This window comes from Pteronotus mesoamericanus, unplaced genomic scaffold (genome assembly GCF_021234165.1).
Source record: "Pteronotus mesoamericanus isolate MK-2021 breed Mesoamerican mustached bat unplaced genomic scaffold, CSHL_Meso_final contig_74, whole genome shotgun sequence".
Taxonomy (NCBI): Eukaryota; Metazoa; Chordata; class Mammalia; order Chiroptera; family Mormoopidae; genus Pteronotus; species Pteronotus mesoamericanus.
The window spans coordinates 25,357,948-25,380,143 of record NW_026555247.1 but is presented as its reverse complement, the minus strand read 5'-3'; the positions used below and the strand labels follow the sequence as shown (position 1 = coordinate 25,380,143).

At 39.7% G+C, this 22,196-nt stretch overlaps 1 protein-coding gene across 3 annotated transcripts in view; it reads left to right on the top strand.

The window, feature by feature from the left end:
- The window catches only part of HDHD2 (haloacid dehalogenase like hydrolase domain containing 2), a 31,355-nt gene extending 11,808 nt beyond the window's left edge, over positions 1-19,547 (top strand). For all 3 annotated transcript variants that reach the window (XM_054583605.1, XM_054583607.1, XM_054583606.1), the window contains exons 4-7: positions 2,695-2,779; positions 11,508-11,724; positions 14,291-14,354; positions 18,096-19,547. In XM_054583605.1, coding sequence (XP_054439580.1) covers positions 2,695-2,779; positions 11,508-11,724; positions 14,291-14,354; positions 18,096-18,199 — 470 coding nt within the window. In that variant the 3' untranslated portion in view covers positions 18,200-19,547. The remainder of the gene's footprint in view (positions 1-2,694; positions 2,780-11,507; positions 11,725-14,290; positions 14,355-18,095) is intronic.
- Positions 19,548-22,196: the final 2,649 nt, after the last annotated feature.

Genomic DNA, 22,196 nt, shown 5'->3' with positions numbered 1-22,196 from the left:
TTAAACACATTAGTTAAGGGCTGATGGGAAACTCTAAAAGGAAGGAATCAGCCTGACACCACTTAAACCTGTCAGTCAGTCTTAACACCACTAGTACTAGAACAAATGGAATTTTTGTGGTTCGTGACATGACATAATTAGGAGTTTTATAACATTGCCTATGAAAAAATCTTGCCTAAAATTGAATGTGAATCTATGAAGGCTATAAAGTTAATTAAAAGTTGACAGGAAAGGTAAGGTAAAGGGGCAAATTAAATAATAGTATAAGAAATCAACCAAATCCAGAACGTGGGACATTTTCCAGGATTAATGATCTAGCTGCTCTGATAAGTGAAGAGGGGTGCTGTTGCAGAGCGAGGAGACAGAACAATCAAATGTACTATATGCACCTTGTTGGATGCCAATTACGTATCAGATGTACAAAGACATTTTGAGACATTTGGGGAAATTCAGATGTGGACTAGAGTGATATTTTTAAAAATTATCAACTTTGTTGGCATAACAATGTTAAGGTAGCTTTTTTAAGTCTATCAGTTACAGATACACACTGAAATATGAAAAGGTGAAATGAATGACATGATATTTGAGATTTGCTTTGAAAATGCTTCAAAAAATGTAGAAAATGATAGGTAACATTGGTAAAAAAAATGTAGAGAATGATAGGTAAGAATAATAGATAAGATTGCTAAAGCTGGGTGATAGGTACATCAAGGCTTATTATACTAGTCTTTCTACTTTTATATATTTCTAAAAATTTCCATGACAAAGAGAAAGGCTGTTCGGGTAGCCCACAAAACTGTCAGGGGGAGCCTGGAGATGTAGGCTTAGGGGCTGTGCAGCCAGGAACAGTGTGCAGCATCTTGTCGCAGAATTGATCAGATGCCATTGATTGTCCCTGCTAAAGCTTTGAACTCTGCAGCTTGCCCAGTTGACTCCAGTGGAACTGAAGATTGGATGTTTCAGGCAGCGCTGCTGCCTAAGAATTTGAAGCTGCAACAGTTACCTCTTCCAATGGAGGTTTTCTCTGTTTCTTTTGCTAGCTTCCAGTTCAGAACCTTGGGTAGGTATTTCTGATGGGCAGAGCCTCTGTTTCATGCTAGCACCCGTAGCTGCAAGAGAGGTGGGAAACGTGTCTGGTGTTTTAAGCCTCTGTTACTGTAGGTTGAGCTCTGCTTCTCACCAAGCCTTATGAGCTAATGAATTACCTGATTATAAGAATGGTATTCAGAAACTGGGCAAAACCAAAAATAATGAAAAATACACCCTATAATGAGTGTATTTGTGTTTCTGGGTTAGCTGAAGTACTACAAAACAATATTTTAATCAGGTTTTTCTCTTTTCACTTTATTTAAAAAAAATTAAGATTCCTGTTATGCCCTGGCCAGTGTGGCTCAGTTGGTTGGAGTGTCATCCCATAAATCAAAAGCTTGCAGGTTTGATTCCTGATCAGGGCACATGGCTAGGTTTTGGGTTTTGTCCCCAGTCAGGGGCATGTATGAGTGAATGTTTCTCTCTCTGTCTCTCTCTCCTTTCCTTCCCCTCTCTCTGAAATCAATAAGCATGTCCTTGGGTAAGAATTTAAAAAAAATATATTCTAGTTGTATCAGCAGTGAGCTGGTGTTGGGCTATATAAGCAGGGTCCCTGGTATGGAAGGATTCTTTGTCATTCAGTTCAATATTTGGTAATATTTGGTTCAAATATTGGGCAATATTTGAAACATCCTTATATACAGGAAAATACCCAAAGTAGATGGGTTTTTGAAAGGCAAGAAATATCTTTGCTGTCATTGAGTATCTTTGCTAGTGGTAGATGAACTAATAAAAGGAACAACAACAACAACAAAAAAAACCCTTTACCATAGCCAACAATTTTGTTTTCTTCCTTCAATAAACTTCAATCAATTACTCAATACTCATGGTTGCTGGTAGTGGGAAAATTGGAAACCCTAGACATCTACTCTTCCTATTTCTTTCCCTTACATTTTGGTGGACTCGTTAGTGAAAAATACTTAAAGGCAAGCAATAAGAAAGGCAAATAGGAATTGGTATATGGATAATCCAAAGAACCTTTAGTCAGACTTTTAATAACTATGATGGTAAATGTACCCTTTTGGTTGTCACATCTGAAATCCTGTTAAGGGGGCCAAGGCCTTAAAATATGCTTAAATTATAGGGTAATATTTGTGACACTAGAAGTAAGTGAGGCTTTATGTAGAAAATAGTAGAATCTACAGTGCCTTACATATTTATCATGAATGTGTTAACCTCCGCTGTGTCAATTAGAGTGTCTAATTTCCCTTGCCTCTTAGATTTTCATTCCCTCATCAGTTGCTATTGATCTGATAGCTCATAGAGAATTCATGGCTGTTCTTGTTGATTATAATCAGTAAAGCTTTTTGAAATTAGAAATTACGTATTTGAGAATATCAGGTTACATGTTGCAGTTCAGATATTATAATTACTGAGTAGCTGTAAAACCATGCAAAAGAAATATGCAAAAATTCTAGGAGACCTTTTTCTTTCAAATATCTCTTATAATATTTCCAAAATGCACAGGGCAGGATAATTTCTTAAACTTTAGATTATTGTTACAGCAAAAATTTATACTTGATTGACTAAAACTGCATTATTATAAAATGTGACTTTACTTTAAATTGCATTTTTCAACAATCACATATTTTTTTCCCTTCCCAGGAATACAAACAAGCGATCCTAATGCTGTGGTCATAGGATTGGCACCAGAACATTTTCATTATCAAATTCTGAATCAAGCATTCCGGTAATTCTCTAGCTATGTATTTTTCATTTGATCATATTCCATTTCCCTTCTTGAGTCTTTGTCACGTAAGGTTATATGTGTTTTACTTTCTAGCCACTAGACCATACATGGGGACAGATATCTTCAAAATCAGAAGATCAACATCAAATAATATTTATTACGGTCCTACTTAGTTTTTTAAAGATGATCAGTATGTTAAAATATGATGATCATTGGGGTTTCTTTGGTTTATAGAATCAATAGTCTGGAGCTGAAATTCATAATAAAGTTGCAAGTCTTAAAGCTAGCAGTTTTATCTTTTATCATCACTCCCATGAATCACTGACAATACTGATTTCTGATGGAAAACAGCACCCAGGCTAATGCACCCAAAACTGTAAATGTGATTCTTCCTCTAGTGAGAACGCAGGCTATGGAAAAAAAAAAATGGACATATTTAACCATACTTTCAGAGAAATTATTTGAGTGATAATGGCAGTCTAAACTGGGATAGGAGAGACGAAGAAAACCAGATTCAGGTAGTGTAACGTGGCTCGATGAATGGTTGAGTTTAGGAGTTGAAGAAGGACAGTGAGTCAAGGAGAACTTCAAGGTTCTAACCTGGGCACATGGGGTGGGGAACGCTCCCTGTGTGGGTGGGGTTCAGGAGGTGATAAGTTCACATTGGGGCTGTTTGGCAGGTGGCGTAGTGAAGTGGAGATGTTCCAGTGGCTGTTGATTGAAATTTGGGGAAACACAGCTAACCCATAGCTTATAAATCTTCAGCTGTGTATGCATTTTACTTTTATGAACTTCTTGCTGCTGCTTCCAAAAGGACAGCTACATACTGTTTCTCATACTTTCTAAGATAAATTGGATCGAAATTTGCCAAAAAATCTGCGCCAGAGTGAGACTGTGACTTTTTCCCTTGGATTTTTTTCATTTTTCAACTTTTACTTCTTGTCAAACCATTGAACAGTATAATTTATCTTTTAACTTATGACGAGTAGTTCAGAATATTACATAAGGGTGCATTGAGCTAGCTTAAAAAGTTTTTTTAATGGCTTGATAAATTTTGGTATTTAACTTCCAGGATGCTATAAAAACATCATTTTCTTACCAGTACAAAGATCTATGAGAATCATTCTAATGTATATTTGATGTAGAATTCAATTCTTGATGTATATGTCCTAGAATCAGAATGTAGGAAACTAAAACTCACTACAAGGCTCACACATCTGGGCACATTATTTGCTGTTGATCTTGAAAATGGCTGTTCTCGTGTATAATCTATGTAGCCATAAATAGCACCTTTTTTCCCTGTGTGCATTTTAGAGCCTCAGTTAATGGAAACTATGACTACTTAATGCACTTAGTCATTATGGAAGTTAAGCCTTTGTTTAAAAGGCACATACTTGCTGTTTCAGTTGCTCAGTATCTGTTTACCATAGTTATTTTGTGGAAGTCCACTGTTATGCCACATTGCATGGAGATACACTTGGGGGCACATGGTGTTAAAATTTCTTTTGCTTCACCTACTTCAATTATTCTACTATGGCTTCTTGGGGTTGGGGTGCGGGGGAGCCGTGTTATATCCTATCACCTGCTCCTTGAGTAAGGTTTACAACTATACCAAAATCAGTTTTCATTTGAAATAGAGAACCTACTGTAATTTCTTACTTCCGAATCTACCCCTACTAATTACCACAGAATTCAAGGAGAAGGTATTGATTGATTTTAGCTGGTAATTTGGGAAGGACATATTTAATAGGTCTCTGTCTTAGATGAATGCTAGACTCAGGGTAATAAAAATGTATGTTGACATAATACTGACTTTATAATTGCTCGGATGCTGTCTAATTAGTACACTTCCCTAACCATATTGATTTTTCTAAATACTACATTTGAAAGCATTACAGTGCACTTGTAGGTCAACTCTAATTTCACAAATGCACTTAACAGCTGGGGGGAGAGTTAACAGAAGGTTTTAGGTCTTGCTCTTCTTTGCATATTGATGTCTCCACAGAGACTGTGCCTTGCAACCAATGACTACAGCTGTTTGGATTGTAAGTGGCAAATATAGACATCTCAAATGAACCACCGATTAGTTAAATTACTGTTCAGGTTGATAATGAGAATAAACATTGGATTTTAAACCCCATTGCATAGCTGTCTTGAATACCGGCTTCAGGGGCATATTGCCCTCAGGTGGAGGCATTAGCCGTCCACATTACACTGCTTTTTATTTACTGTTTCAATTGGGTAGGCCCCCCAAAATGCATAGTAAAATCTGGCTACAAATATGTCTTAAATGTCTGAATGAAATTGAGAACACTGCATTCTAGAGAATTGATATTAGAGAAGAATATGAATCAGTTATAAGGAATAGATATGATTTCGGGGTTTGGAGTCTAGAAAACATTTACATACGACTAAAAGATAGAAAGAATAATATAACAAACTCCCATATGCTTATCAAACAGTTTAAGAAAAACAAGTTATGTCATCATTTGATATCCCCGACATATTCTTTCCCAGTTTTATCACCCAAGACCCAAAAGTAATCAGGATTCTGAATTGTGTTTATCATTTGAATGCATTTTTTACAAAATGATTTTATTTATTTACTTATTTTTAGAGAGGTGGAAGGGAGGTAGAAAGAGACGGAAACATCAATGTGTGGTTGCCTCTTGCGTGCCCCCCACTGGGGACCTGACCTGCAACCCAGGTATGTGCCCTAACTGGGAATCGAACCGGTGACTGGTTCACAGGCCAACGCTCAGTCCACTGAGCCACACCAGCCAGGGCTGCATGCATTTTAAAACATACTATAACACGTATGTAGGCATCCCTAGACAGTATAGAGTATTATTTTGCATGTTTTATACTTTATTAATTTGCTTTCTTCCTTAGTAATACCAAATGATTCCTCAAAATACATATCCATAGCTCCAGTTTACTCATTTTCACAACTGCAGTACTAGCTTGTAGCAAGGCCTTTTTCATCTTCTGACCTAAGTTAGAAATGCAAAGCTTGAGCATTTTAGTAAAAGATCAATATAATTAAATTTAATGATTTCTATTACGAGGAAGGCTACCTGGGCAAATCTAATTTGAACTTAGCATTAACAAGATTAAAAAATATCCAAGCACAAAAGTAATATGTCTCCATTGTGGAAAATTTTAAATGCACAAAAGAGAATAAACAAAATCATCTGTAATTTTTCCACCTAGCTAGTTTGTTTCCATGCACACACATACTTAGACAAAAATGAGACTGTGTATGTATACTATGTTGAAATTTGTTTTTTAAAAACCCAACAATATATTGTGCATGTTTTTCCATATTGTAAAATATTCTAAAACATGTTTGATTCCCACAGCATATTCCACTTAGCCAGATGTTCCCTATTGGTTATTTCCAAGTTTTTGATGTTAGTTTTAAAACGAAACAGCTTCTGAGAATGTTTGTTAAGCAATATTTTTTTGTTCCTTAAGATTTTTTCAGAAGTTTAGTTTGTTGGATCATAGGAATTTTGAGGAAGAAAGCTGCATGGAATTGCTTAACCTAGGAAAAGTTCAAGTTTTTTGAATAAAATCAACTGCTCTCCAGCTTCTAGAGGAGCTTATTAAAATGTCATTCTATCTGAAAATAAGTAACATCACAACTTCCACATTTAAATGCAAAAAGTGGAAGGCTGCTTAAGAACAATATGTTGAGCCCTGGCTGGTGTGGCTCAGTGGATTGAGTGCTGGCCTGTGAACCAAAGGCCGCCAGTTCAACTCCCAGTCAGGGCACGTTCCTGGGTTGCAAGCCAAGTCCCTAGTCGGGGGCACGTGAGAGGCAACCACACACTCATGTTTCTCTCCCTCTCTTTCTCCTTCCCTTCCCCTCTCTCTAAAAATAAATAAAATCCTTTTTTAAAAAAAGAATAATACGTTGAAGTTTCAAAATGACTTAATTTTGAAGTTAATTATTTCTTTTCTAGAGTTATTACAAGGTACAGTAATCTTAAAAAGTCTTAAAGATGTGCTGAGATTAAGGCTTTTTTTGTTTTTCAGGAAGAGGGCCTTATTACCATAAATGGTTCTTGTTGAATGTTGGATTGCTTTTTCTCCCCTTTTCTCCTCAAGAAAAAATTAAAAGTTGATTACTCCAATAGATTCAATTTTTTAGAAGGGGAAGAAGAGAAATGGAGAAAAAAAGATCAACAACAGCAACCTCAGTTACTACTGCATTTGTACAGTAACTCCGGAATCTTTTCTAAGTTTTCAGAGCCCTAGGCACAAGGAGTTCCAGAACAGTGTGGTAGCAGAACTCCAGTTAGAAATATTTCTCTGGGCTTTACTCAGTGTGAAAGGGCTGACTGCTGTGTGGTCTTTTTAATTCAAGTCCAGACTATGAGAAATTGAATAAGACTAAAGAACTTGAGTTATTTAAAGCCTTCCATTAGTGTATACAAGAGAACCACTTTATATACCACTTTGAAATTCACAGAATACACAATTGAATTTAATATCAGTCACTAACTGCTCCTATTTTTTAATTTGAGGAGACTGTTATATGATCAAGGCGACTCTTGCCTACTCTAAATAAAAGTTGCAGGTGAAAAAAACACATAAATATATTCTGTTACACATTTTTAAAAGTTGGCGTACATGGGGGTACCCAACAAAATCGTAATTATCTTCTGGAGGCCAGGCCCCTGGTAGTCCAGGCTTCCCCCCGATAGGTGAGTGTTCTAGGAACCCACCTGTATCAGTGTACCGGCTGGCATTGTTGTGAGAGGCTGCGTTCGGCTTCAGTGAATTTTTTTGAGGAATCTTTCAATGTATTTGCCCATTTCATGATGGGTGATTTACAGATACTTCTACCCACACCACACTGAATGTCCAGCATTTTTTGATCAAAAAAGGGCATGACTTCTGTGCCCTACCCTCCCTATTCACCTGATTCTGCCCCTGGCGACTTTTTTTGTTTCCCTGAATAAAAAAAAAATTCTCAAAGGGAAACGTTTTGTCCCGTGGAATAGGTGAAACAAAAAACTGTAAAAGCACTAAAAGGCATCAAAATTAACAAGTTCAAAAACTGTTTTGAGCAGGGGATAAAAATGTCTCAGTAGGTGTATTGCATCAAATGGAGAGCACTTTGACGGTAACTGAAGTTTAAACATGTAAGAATAAATACACAGTTGTTTATAAATAAATTTTGGGGTTTTTTTGGTCCCTCCCCCCTTGTATAACATGCACAGTAAAGTATACAAATTGTCAGTAGACAGTTCACTACGATTTTACACATACCTGTATAACCGCTCTGATCAAGATCTAGAACATTCCCAGTGCCCTAGAAGGCTTCCTGTCTCAGTCAATACCACTCCTTCCTTAAGGTAATCACTACCCTGACTCCTGCCAGTATTGCTAGTTCTTGGTCTTCATATGAATGAAATCATGCAATTGTAGCATTTTTGTCTGTTTTTAAGATTTATCCAAGTTGCTGCAGGTAGCAGTACTTTGTTGTTGTTTTGTTTCTTCTTTGTTTTTGTTGTGTAGTAGTCTGTTGTATGATTATTCCACAAATTATTTATTTATTGTTAATGAGCATTTGGATTGTTTCCAGTTTTGGCTGTTATGAGCAAAGATGCTATGAACATTCTTCAACATGTCTTTTGGGGGACATATGCACTCATTTCTCTTGGGTCTGCAGAGTAGCGAAATTACTGGGTAATAAGATAAGTACTTGTTTAGCTTTAGTAAATATTGCTAAACAATTTTCTAAAGTCATTATAGCAAGTCATATATTCCCACTGGCTGTGAATGAGAGTTTCAGTTGCTCCAAGTTCCCACCAGTCTCTGGCCAGTCTATGTAATTGAAGCTGTTCTATTTGCTGTTTATAGTGACATCTTACTGTGTTTCAGTTTCTGTTTCCCTGACGAGTAATGTTCTTGAAACCTTTTCATATACTTGTTAGCCATTGGATAACTTCTTTGCGATGTGCCTATTAAAATCTTTCACTTTTTCTGATTGGGTTGTATTTTTCCTACCAATTTGCAGGAATTTGTTATATATACTAGCTTTTGGTTGGATATATGTACTGCAAATATCTTATCCCTGCATTTTCACTTTCTTAATATTATGAAAACATGAAGTTCTTAATTCTAATGGAGTCCAATTTGTCAAAATGTCAGTAGTGCTAAGGTTGAAAAATCCTGGTAGTTCATCCCCTTCGTTGATAGGAAACCTAGGCCTACAAATGGGAAGTGATTTGCTGTTACCTATTTTAAGAAGTGTAAATACTGCGTTTTGACCAGCAAATGCTGGGGGGGCAGGGGGCGGGGGAGAGGCAGTGCTCTCCACTGTGGGATGTTGAGCAGCGTCCCTGGCTTCCACCCACTGGATACCAGGAGCACCCCTCTTCCTCCAGTGGTGACAACCAAAAGTGCCTCCAGATGCTGCCAGGTGTCTCCTGGGAAGCAAAACTGTCCCTAGTTGAGAACCACTGAACTAGCTGTTTGCCTGTTGTGTTTATATTGTGGCCCTGCTCCCTCACTAGGATTTTCAGTTTCTCCCTTTGCCTACAAGGAATTCACAGCCAGAGATTTTTGCATCGAGCCTTCTTTGCATCCTTTTGTCCTTGCTTCTTGCACCTCAGTGGGCTTATAGTTATAGACAGAAAATCCTCAGAAGATTTCCTTCTGATACATTATTTCTGGTGTCAAAAACAGCCAACCCTTTGTTTCCCTGTCTAGTAAGTGTAAAAACACTCCCAAGTGTCTATTATTGATATTTTTTTAAGTGTTTAACTATAGAAGATTTTTTTAATCTGTGTCCTAGAAAATGTTTATCTTTCTGTCTATCCTGAATATGCCTTGGCTCTTCAAAGACTCAGTAAAGCTTATGCTGTGCAGAGCGTGATAGAAGCAGGAACCGCTCCCTGAGAGATATCTATCTTTCCCAACCTCATGTAGTACCAGTTTCCATTTAGAGAAATGTAGAGGAACCCACAGTTGCAGCCCTTTCAGGGAAGGCACTAAAGTACTGCTTGGGAATTAAGTACACACATCAATCAAGCTGATAAGTCTTATACCCAGTTAATACATAATAAAATATTAACAAAGCCAAATCAAATGAGTTTTTAGTTTAGCTATATAAGTGGAAAGCAATTTTGAGGTCTGTTGCATAAAGAATTCCAGTTCCGTGGTAGAGTAGCAAATAAATGGGATTAGGGGCGGGTGACAGGAGGGGAGGTAGATAAATCACCCACTGTTATCTCATTGCCATCAGCTGTAGTTCTTTAAGGCCCGCATAGTGGCTTTGTCAGGTTTCCTAACAGTTGGATTTTAGGATCTGCTCTAAGAAATAAACTTGTATTAATATTAGTGAATAAATTTGAAGGATCTGTCCTGTGCTGTGAGCAATTTGTAGTAACTAACAGTAAGGCCCTGTAATAGTCTAGTATTGGTTTTTACTTAATAAAATATTTAATCATAAATGTCTGAATTCTGCATCTCCCACAGGAAGGCATTTTCATGCCCACCAACAAGAATAATTTAGCAGTTTCATAGTTGAGCGCTTAATTACTCATAATTGTGAAGGGTAAGATGTGATGAATTCTTCCTCGATGGATACTAAATATTTTAACTAAGTAGATGACTTAAAGTAAATTAAGCTAGTGAGATCATTTATTACATTGGTTAAAAGCAGTTTAAAAAATATATCATGTCCTGCATTCCATTAGGTGATAATATATGCGTGACTGTTCTGCTCTGTGACTGCAGGCTGCACTGTTGGGGTGGCTGGTAGATTTTTTTGGATAGGGGTTGGGAGGAGAGTATTAAGAAGTTGGTGGGGTTTTTTGGACTTGTTTTGCTATGTTTTGCCTGAGTCATTAATAGAAATCCTTAGCTATCTATAGGGTTTGGTTATCAAATTAATGCTTTGTGCCCTTTTGTTTGGTATGGAGATATTTGTCCTATGTCAGGACAAAGAAAGAGATTTGGCAGGAAAGGCTCTCCCTTAAACCTTGTTGGTTAAACCATGCCACACCACACACACACACACACACACACACACACACACACAGACTCTCTCTCTCTCACACACACACACACCCCCACACACACACACACACTCACACACACACTTGTTGGTTTGTTCTTCAGGGAAGATAGCTTGATTTCTAAAGTAATGTCAGAAGCAGTCAAAAGGTAGAATGAACAAGGAGGTGTACAAGCAGAAAATATTGGTAAAATGCCCTATTTTAAATTTCTGAATTAGAAAGCATCTTGCATTTTAGAGGAGAGGAAACAGGAAATCAGGTGTTTAGGAGTCAGTTGACTGTGTCACTGCAGCAACAGTTGTGTTGTGTTGTGAAGGGCCCGAGATCCCCCTGCTTACCATTAGGGAAGGTTGGAACAACTCGTCTCATTAAGTTAAGCTTCTTCCCTTGAGTGTCTTATTTAGCTTTACTTCTCTTAATTCTTTCCCTGGTGATTTGGGTAAAGTGGAACCACGAAAGGTAAAAGGTTGAAGCAATCCCAAATTTAATAATCTATCACCTTTCTTTAGTGTATTTGAGTGTAATTCCCAGCAGTTCTTAGCAAATTCATTAGAAGACAGCAAGTCATTAAAAGTTAATAAGAAACTCTTTGTTTCTGTGAATGTGAATAAAACCACTTTGTAAGTCTGACATTCTTTTCCAATCATAAAAGCCTTGCTTTTCGCCAGTTTCTACTTTCTCCATCTCTCTAGGTTACTCCTGGATGGGGCACCGCTGGTTGCAATCCACAAAGCCAGGTATTACAAGAGGAAAGATGGCTTAGCCCTGGGGCCTGGACCGTTTGTGACTGCTTTGGAGTACGCCACTGATACCAAAGCCACAGTAGTTGGAAAACCAGAGGAAACATTCTTTTTGGAGGCACTGCGGGGCACTGGCTGTGCACCTGAGGAGGCTGTCATGATAGGAGACGTAAGTAGAAGAGCCCCGGACATGCCCTGAGCTCACCTGTCATGCTGGGAAGAGCCAACTTCAAAGCCCCTCTTTGAAACACCAGCAGACTGTGCTGCTGGTGATGGCAGATGGCAGTAAGTGGCTGCCTGTAAAACAGGCTTTCCAGTAGATGTTTAGTGGTATTCTTCTAAAGAACTGAAATTTTGATTATTTCTGACATTCTCCATAGTGTGATGTGACACATGTAATTCAACATATCATTAAATGCAAGTCAAGTAAATACTTTATATATCTTTTTAAAGAAACTTTTACAGAAATTTAGATTTTTCAAATATTACTTATGTGGGGAACAACCTATACCTAAAGAGTTCTACCATTGATTTTTTTTCTCAGTATAGGCTGTGTGGAAGAACTTCCCAATCAGTGTGCCACAAATAGCTTAAAGATATCGATTGCCTCAGCCCTTTGAGTGGCAGGTCTGAACCTGGATGGCTGGAGGCCCATAGCTGGTGACCTCTGGCCATGAGCACCTTGTCAGATTACCCCGGTGCATGGGGGAGATATTTTCTATGTGTGCCATGGGGGAGGAAGAGCTAGAAAGCCTACTGCCTTGTGGTAAGCAGGCAGCAAGGATTATATTTCAATTTTAAATAATAATGTGTTAGGCTGGAAGGGACCATCAAGACTATCGGGCCTAAATCTCCTCATTTTATGACTGGAAAACTGAAGCCTGGAGAGGTAAATCTCTTTGCCTAAATTCTCGTAACTAATTAATGGCATAGCCGGAAGTAGAACTTGAGGCTCTGGACTTCCTCCAAGACAAACTGTAGATCCCTTGCTTTCTTAACTTGTGGTGGTGCAGATGTACCATGGTCCTCCCGATATCCTCTTCCACTTCTCTATATATTTGTTCACCTTACACTGAGTGGGAGAATCATTGAACTGAATACTGTTCTGAGAAATCATCTTTTCACTCACCTTTATTCTTCTTGGCAAGCCTTCAGCTGACTTTGCTAGGCAAGTGTGTGTTTGAAGAAGTGGTCATCTGGGCCTGGAGACCCACAGTGCTTTGTCCAGGGAGAATCTGGTTTGGGGATGGGCTGGGAGGTGGGGCGGGCATGTGACAGTAGCTCTGGGATCAGAGAGTGGCAGTTTTTCCCCTCCCTTTCCTTGACCACTTTTCCCAGACCTCCCGTCTTCCTTCTCCTCCTCTCCTCCACCTTCACTGCTTCAAAAGGGCAAGTTGAGATGCAACAGAAAAGGTTTTAAGTTAGACTTTGAATGAAGATTTTGACATTCTAAAACTCATTTCCAAGGATGGTTACCAAATAGTATTAATGATTTTAACAGGAAAAAAAAATAGTACTTTCTTCAGGCATGGTCTGAATGAATCCTGCTAATAGACATGACCTAGCAGGATTGATTTGCTTCATGTTTCTTCCAGTCCTTGGATTTTATTACCTTGAATTTATCATTACAGCCAACCAAGTATATTCATCCCCATCTTGAGTAAGAATTGGAAAGAGGACCTCCTTTCTTTTTTATCCTCACCAGAGGACATTTTTTTCATTGCTTTCAGAGAGAGAGGAAGTGGGTGGGGGGTAGGGAAAAAGAGGGTGAGAAAGGGAAAGGTGGCGGGGGGGGATAGAGAGAAACATCGACATGAGAGAGGAACATGGCTCGGTTGCCTCCTGTATGTGCTCCGGCTGGGGTTTGGGGATCAAACCCTCGACCTTTTGGGTTGTGAGACAGTGCTCCAACCTACTGAGCAACCTGGCCAGGACAAGGACCTCCTTTTCTTACTACTCTGTTATTCCCACGTGCAAAATGAATGTCAGACAGTCCCACAAACTGGGTAAGCATGCTGATATGACTTGATTGCACCTGTTGGGGACTGTCGGCTAGAAAGTAAGGATAATGTATTATATGGGCAGCAGAAAAGCCATCTTCTGAATCTAGTTCATTCACTGTGTGTAGCTGGGTCATTCACCTTAAAACCTGCCAAGTGGATAGAATGCTTTTTTCCATAACCTGTTTTAAGAGGAGATCGACAGACATGTGGCAAAACTTGAAGAACCGGGACTGCTCTTTGTGTTTGGTTACTAGAATTACTACTCTTGTATGTCTTCCACTGCTGTAACACTTTCCAAATGGTATGCTTCCTCAGGCTATCATGTGTTGATTTATTTGTTTTTACATCTTCCTGTCTTTCATTTTAAGGTAAAACCATGAGGCCCTGATTGGGTGGCTCAGTTGGTTGGAGTGTCATCCCGTGCACTGAAAGGTTGGGAGTTCGATCGTGGTCAGGACACATGCCTAGGTTATGGGTTTAGTCCCTGGTCAGGGCATGTATGGGAGGCAACTGGTCAATGTTTCTCTCTCCTCTTTCCTCTCTCTCTCTAAAATCAATAAACATATCCTTGGGTGAAGATTAAAAAATAAAAAAGTATCTCTTAAAAAGAAAAAAGGTAAAACCATGGAATTACAGTTGGCCATCCAACCTAGTAAGTCAAATCAATTGTAGGGTTTCATTGTTAAGTTAATTGAAGACCTTATACTAAATGCCTTCTTTATGCTTTTCTAGGATTGCAGGGATGACGTTGGAGGGGCTCAGAATGTCGGCATGCTGGGCATCTTAGTAAAAACTGGTATGTATCTTCTGTGTAAGCCTTTTTCTGAAACAGGATGGTAGCATACACAAATGCTTAAAGAAAAGTTTTTTCAGAAATGGCAAAGCCCACTGGGCACTTTAATTCTTTTTCTGCCACAAAGCAAAAATAAAATGATCCGTGTATTACAGGGGAAAAATACAATGGGAGGACCCGTGCTGTACAATACCAGGAAGATGAGAGTTCAGAGGTATTTTCATACTTCGCCAGAGATAACCATACACAGTTGACAATTAACATTTATATGATTTTCTAGATACACAAATACTACATCGGAATGAACCAAAGCCTATTGATTGTGGTGCTCTCTAAAAATATTTTTCCTTTTTGTGCCAGCTATAAGATGAAGTTGATCTCATTAGGAACTAACTGGCTAAGTGATCTGATGCTTTGTGTTAATGTTTGTACTTTTTATTTGTATTTATTTGTTTTCAATATAATTTTTATTTATTTTTTCTTTTTTAATGGAATTTATTGGGGTGACATTGGTTATAAAATTATATAGGTTTCAGGTGTACAATTCTATAATACCTTATCAATATAATATATCAATTACATGGTTTGAGGTGAACCACTGGAGACGTTCAACTGACACCATTCACTCTAGACTTAATGGGGTTTTTTTTCAGATTTCTCTGTCTAAATGATCTCCCCATTCCCAGGAACATTACTGCCCTTGCAAAAAAGAGGAAGTTTCAGAAAAAGTCAAGAAAAATAGCCACACTGATTATTCTCCCCTATATCTTAATTTTTCAATTCTTGCCATTTACCATTTTATTTTCTGCTCATTAAAGAAGTCCTCAGATAACTATTTTTTTTCTTGTTTATTATCCCCGTGAACATTTCCTTTCTTTGGCTTACATAACTGAGGGTTTACACTAAGCATCAGAGCTGGTCCTGTGCCAGTGTCTGTAGGCCCAGTTCCCCCAGCTGGTCTGCATTGGCCCTACCCTCTTTTCTGACTGGCGCTTGGTTGTAATCAGCGTATCACAGAGGCATCCAGGTAGTCTTAAAAGTGCCAGCAGCATAGCACAATCGAATCTAAAGTGGGTAACTGGTAGAGCTGCTAAGTCCAGCTCATTAAAACAGTCCCATTTGAACTATTCATCTCTGGTCCAAAAAAATCCTGAGTAAGCCCAGTATCTGAAAGCATGCAGGATAGCCAACTTCACTGGTAAATTTGAACTCAGGGCATTTGAACAAGTATTACATTTCCCAGTGTTGAGAATTATCATAAAGAATTTTAACTTATTCAGTAACGAGTGCTTTTGTGTTTAGTCTTGAGCAATTTTTAAAAAGATTTTACTTACTTTTAGAGAGAGATGAGGGAAGGGAGAAAGGGAAGGAAACATTAATGTGAGAGAAAAACATCAATAGGTTGCCTCTCGTACACGCCCCAACCAGGAACTGAACCTGCAATCCAGGCATGGGTCCCTGACCAGGATCTGAACCAGTGATCTTTCACTTTGCAGTCTGACACCCAACCAACTGAGCTGTGCTGGTCAAGCAATTTTGTTTCCTAATGAGTAGCATATCCTAGATGCTCAGTATGTAATTGCTCGATGATTTGTTAATAAAGATTTTTGACTCATCCTAACTAGAATTTCTGTTGACCATGTAAAAAATTTACCTAGAAAAATTGGGATTACTCTTTCTCTAATATCATAAACACGACCCCATGTTTCTCCCTTCGTTCATCATTTATCCATCCAGGAAAGCACAGACTGCCACAGTGAGTAAGTCAGGCTTGGGTGACGGTGGTCCACTTCATTCACTCAGCCACTGTTACTGAGTATGGGCTGTATGCCAAACACAATGCGAGGTGCTAGGACTATCACACATATATGAGCCACTGTGTCAATTTGTACTTTGTAGAAATCCCACTTGCTGGCCCAGAGTATGCAAAAGCATTCTGCAGGCCCTTATCAATATGGCTAAGAAACTTGACTTTCACACATTTGCCCTTAGATCACTGGATGCAGGGATTATGTGATAGAGCAATAGTTAGTGATCAAATTACCTATGAGACTAAATAGAAACCTTGCAAAGGAATTAATGTGTCAAGGGATTTAAGTTTGGGGTGGGGAACAAAAAACCAGCAGCAGTTTGCTGTGTGGTCCATACGGTGGACAGGTGCCTTGAGGATGCTAAGGTAAGTGAGGTATATGTTCATTACCCTTGTACATTTCATGCTGGCTCCTTTCCTGTAGGAATTCACAATCCGTAGGGCAAGAAGCATCTTCACCACAATGCAAAGTTGTGGAACAGAGGGTTTTCAGGCTTTGTGTTTGCTGGGCAAAGCCTCTTAAAGAAAGAAGTAGTTGTAGAAAATGGAAGAAATTACAGAAAATGGTGGGTCTGTTGTTGGGGGAGCTGCATTTAAGCAGAGAATACTGGAAAACACAAAAAAGTAAATAGCAGAGCCACAGAAAAAGGGATTAGAGAGCAAGGAGAAGGGGCAAGTCCAGAGGCAGCTGGAATGGCACCGTTGGTCTCTTCCTCACGGCCTGGCTGAAGCAGTGGTTTGCAGTCCTTTCCTCCCTTCTTTCTTTTCCTCCATTCTTCAAAAAACAAAGAAACTGTGGAATGTGCACAGTATGCTAGTCATTACGTCAGGTGCTGGGGGTACATTGGGGACTATAACAGGCTTAGTCCGCAGTTATATAACAGGCCCCTCTCAGAGAACTTAATAGTCTTAGGTGGGAGATGGACATTAAACAAACAAAAAATATATATAGAAAATAAGAAATTGTTATTAATATTGTGGAGGCAAAAAAAAAAAGAAACAGGTGTCCTAAGAGACAATAACAGGGAGGGGACCTAATTTGGGTGGGAACATGGAGTCTGACCTGAAGTGAGGGGGTGGTAGTCAGGCGAGAAGAATGTACCAGGCAGAGGGGAACATCAGGTCCTCCCAAGAGCCCGGTCCAGCCTAAGACTGCAGCCTCGTGAAAGGCACACGTGCTAAAGCTACAGAGCGCTGGGGCCTGCTAGGCAACGATAGGGACTTGAGGTCCTTCTGAAAGGTATGGGGACCCATGAAGGGTGTTTAAAGAGAGACCATGTGTCATCTGATTCACATTTGTAAAAGCTCTCTGTGGCGGCTGTGTGGAATGGTTCCTCTGTTGTGTTGGTAAGTTTAGTTGTAGGTCTTGAAATCCAGAGTCTGGGGAAACTTAGGTGGTGTCCTGCCCCGTGGTGCCCTGCGGTACATGCGGCATGTCCTGCCTGGCCCAGGTCTGTGAGTATCCATCACTCTGTCCCTCCCCAAGCCAGGTGCTCTCATTGGCTGTGCTAACAGGGTTCCTGCTCAGCAGCAGTTAGGTACCCTCGGGAGCTGACAAGGCCTCTGCCCCGTGGGGTCAGAGCTTCCATTTAAAAGCATTGATTTACTCACCATTTCTATCTTTAGGGCCAGTGGGGGTAGAAAATGATTTCATCCGCTGTGGAGATCTGAAGGCACCCTTAGCTGTTAGGTGACCCAATACCTCTGATCATCCATTTTGAAAGGCTGGAGGACTGGGGAATCCTGAAAGTGACATTTCTTGAATTTCCTCATTGCATCCTGAAGCCTCAATAAAAGATGCTTTGAGAGACATGGAGCCCCTGATTCTCTAGTAATTCTAGGGGCGGTTCAATGGTAGCCTAGGTGTCCACGGGGTGCGGTCACTGTGGCATTCCAGCAGTAGCCTTTGTTCACTTGCTTTACTCTCATTTCAGGTAAATACCGAGCAGCAGATGAAGAAAAAATTAACCCACCTCCTTACTTAACTTGTGAGAGTTTCCCTCATGCTGTGGACCACATTCTGCAGCATCTACTCTGAATCATTACATGAATACGAAGCAACTTGAAACTCAGCTTTTCATCGCCGGGAATGAATCCCTCACCAACTCAATGGCAGCATAGGCAGACACACCCCTCAGCACTGACATGGTGCAACCCTCTTTCATTGTGCATTAATTAGAAAGAAAGGTATTGAATTACAGCCAGCCACTAAGCCCTGCTTATCTCTTTTGTTTTATTTTGTAAAAGAAGATGAGACCCAAAGAAATGGAAAGCTGGGATTTTATGCCATTCTTTTTAAAATATTCATCAAATCAGCAGGGCTAGGAGGGAGAACCTACTGCAGGGAGTCCTGTTCTTTGCGGTCTCCCCACTGGTAAATTGGGAGGGTGGGTTCAGACTGTGAATAAAGTTGAAAGGTGCACTAGGCTGTAGTTTTAATATTGAGTTCAGCTGTGAAACCCTTCAGACGTGCCAAGTAGAGTACATGTCAGAAGCAGCAAAATAAATTGTCCTTTAGCCCCAGTGATTGAGTGAATTTGCTTTAACGGATGTTGAAAACTAGATTATGTGCTGTACTATTCCCAGCACGGATGACTTCTTTTTCTCTTCATTAGCCAGAGATGACTAATTTAAATTTAGAACCTGATTTTAATTTAAAATAATATTTCCATTAATAACCTATTCATTGCAGATACCTATTATACTGTGTAACAGTTGTTTTGGAAATTTTATGTAAAATTAAAACTATCAGTATTTTACAGATGTTTTAATTAGACATTGTTATTAACAGGAACAGTGCAGAAACTAAAATCAAGCCTTTAATGTCTTACAGACCATGCATTTTTGAAGTTAGTGTCCACCAGGGTCCTATTAACTGTACATTTGCAAGATTTCATTATTTTTGCCTCTGACACTATGGGAAAAATCTTTTAGAAGCTATTGGGACAGATTCAGGCTTTTATGTACTTGGTTACTACAGCTGTAAAATGAAATCTCGTCTGGTAACATGGATTATTCTTATGTTAAACCCACCAAAATGAAGGGGACTAAGTAGGTAATGATTTTCCTAGTGCATTTGCATACTGTGATAATCCTGGGCCTTTGCAATTGTTTTACAGGACTCTTGGGCATTGAATTATTAGCATGTAATTGTACATCATTGTAGTGTTCACCTTATTGAAGCACACACTAATGTTAATGAGCTTCGGGTTTTGATGCTTGTTTAGAGATCAGCTTGGTCTTAGATGGGAGGGAGCAAAGCTAAATAAATGGCAGCTCCTCTCCTTTTGGTGGTTTGGTGAACACTCTGTTCTTGTTTTTGCAGATGCACCAACTTGGTCCTTAAACACCGTAGAGAGCAAAAGATAAGATGTGACAGGACCACCACCCCAGATCGGAAGATGAGTGGAGTGGCAGAAAGCATAAAGTTAGGCTGGGGGCCTAACCAGCACATACTAGCTCTGTGACCCTGGTCAAGTCAGCCTCTCATGCCTCCTTTCCTTATATGTAAAATGGAGATAATGATTGTGTCCACTACATGGGCTTATTGTGACGTTGAATGCATGATTCATACAGTAAGTACTTAGAATAGAATCAGGCAATGCCAGTTATTCATTGTGGTGGAGATGTAGCAGGAATATCCATGTTTAACAATCTGGAAAGGATTGGTAGAATTCATCTCTGTATGTTCAATGAGGAGAGTCTTCCTAAGGGTTAGAGAGAGAGAGAGAGAGAGAAATTATGCTACATTGAAACCCCCTGAGAGCGAAGCCGCACAGAGAGAAAGCTTAGCATTCAGGTAGCGAGTGCTGGTTGGTGCCTGGTGGATGGGCCATGTTTAACGTTGGCCTGTTAGCTGGGCACCTGCATCAGTGATCCTTTGTTTGCTAGTTGCTCCGTGCTACGTGCCAGGCTAGAACACAGGCGTGCAGGAAAAGGATTTAGCCTTGAGGAGTCTTACTGGTTGAGGAACTGAGGAGAGCACACAAGACATGATGAATACTCCATCCTTCCTCTGCGATGTCACCCTGGCGCAGGATGGAATAAGGTGTTCCCTCCTTCGAGCCCGTGTGGCGCTTGTTAGATTATATTTAAGGCTTCACGCATCTCTTTTCCCCACCAGACAGGACTGTTGTCTCATTTTTAAAAATATCTGCTACAACACAGATAGGCACTCAGATGGTTACTGAACCAATAAAAAGCTAGCTGTAAATATTACAGGAATGTAATGCTAGAAGGTACAACATTGGGGAGGGAGGAGAAAATAAGATTCATTTAGACTTGTTGCCATAGGGGGAGCCCCCTTACACACTTGGAAATAATGGAACTGATGCTCTGGAGACAGGTTAGTGCTAAAGCAAAGATGTAGGCATCACTGATGGTCAGGAATTAAACAGAGTGACAGGAATGGGTGAGATCACTTGAGCATAACGCATCCAGCCAGAAAAATGGCTTCTCTACTTTCCTCTATTCTGGTTTGGCCCCATGGGCCATTAAAATCTCAGTTTGATATTTTATTGATTTAACAGGCATTATATAGGGCTTGCTAACCACCTGTCCACAATAAGGTTCATGAGGATAAATAAATCTTGGTTTAGTTCCAGGTTAATATAAATATACCCAGCTTAGCTGGGTGGTCTGCCTTGGAACTTATGGAGGAGATTTGAAAACTAAATTATCTAAAGGACTTCATTTTCCATCCCTCCCATTTAAAGGGCTATCTCGTAGTACTAACCTTAAGGACAGTATTTGCATCAGGTTTACTGTAATTCTGTCCTAGCATGAGAAAAGGGACCAGGTGGCACAGTAGGACCAGAGAGGGCATTAGAGAACACCCGTTGTCAGGAGACGGTCATGGAGGATCTGCCGCGAGCTAGGCGCTTGCTAGGTGTGGGGGACAAAGCACCAGCCCGGCGGAGGAGACACATGGTGGTTGCACCCACTGCACTCATGCCTCCGTGAGCAGCTGGTTTTGCAGTAGCTTCGCCTTCCTATCTACCACCCTACATCTGTCAGAACTGATTGTAAAATGTAGGAAAAGAAAGGGAGCTCACCCTAAGTGACAGTTCCATCAAATACCTGTAGTTGGGAGCTGTCAGAAATTCCCTTGGCACCTCACCCTTTATTTCACACTTGAATATTGCAGTAGTGTGTTGGACAAGTAAGTCAAACACAGAACTGTGGTCAGTTGGTTCAGTTCGTCGTTCCTGTAATATGAAACCGGGAAACTTTGGGTATCTGTAATGAAGAGTTTTAAAAATTGCTCTAATCTGTTTCACTAAAAACTGCCTCAAGCAGTAGAATCCCTTTTTCATATGCAGTTGTTTGCACAGCCATGTTTGCATTATCGGGTCTCTTTGACATAAATCACAAAAGTCTTTTTCAGCACAAATGCACAGGCTTTTGCTGATTTTGTAGTGTGCCAGCCATCAAAGCCTCTACCCCAAAGCATGCTGCTCTCTAAGAGGCAACCAGAGCAAGGTGCCTGAGCACCAGAAATGATCATAATTTCAACTGCATATCTGTTAAAGGCAAACAATTTTGAATACCTTACTTTTTTCAGTGATTACCTTCATGTCATACACAACACCCATTTATTTCACTGGCTGATGTGCCTGAGATCAGACTATTTATTAGATGCTCACTGTGGGTAAAGCACTAAGGAAGGGAGAGCAGAATGGAGCTCCAGGTCCTTAGATATATATCTTCTAGTTGGTAAATTGATGCATATAAAAATAAATCTAACAGTTCACAGGGCGCTGACAAGTTCAAGACAGTTTTGTAAGTCCTTGCAGAAAAGAAGTATGTGCAATGAGCTAAGTGCTTTGGCCCATGCCATTTTAAAGAATGTTTCATTCATTCAATAGCAATGAAAAAAGTATCACAACCATGGTGTTAACATTTGAGTAGGGTATACAGATGAAACATACAACTTACTATGACAGAGATATTTATAAGTGATGAAGATGAATAAAACCAGTAAGAGTGAGGAGGTTATTTTAGATGAGATGAAGTGTGGGAACAAGCCAGAATTT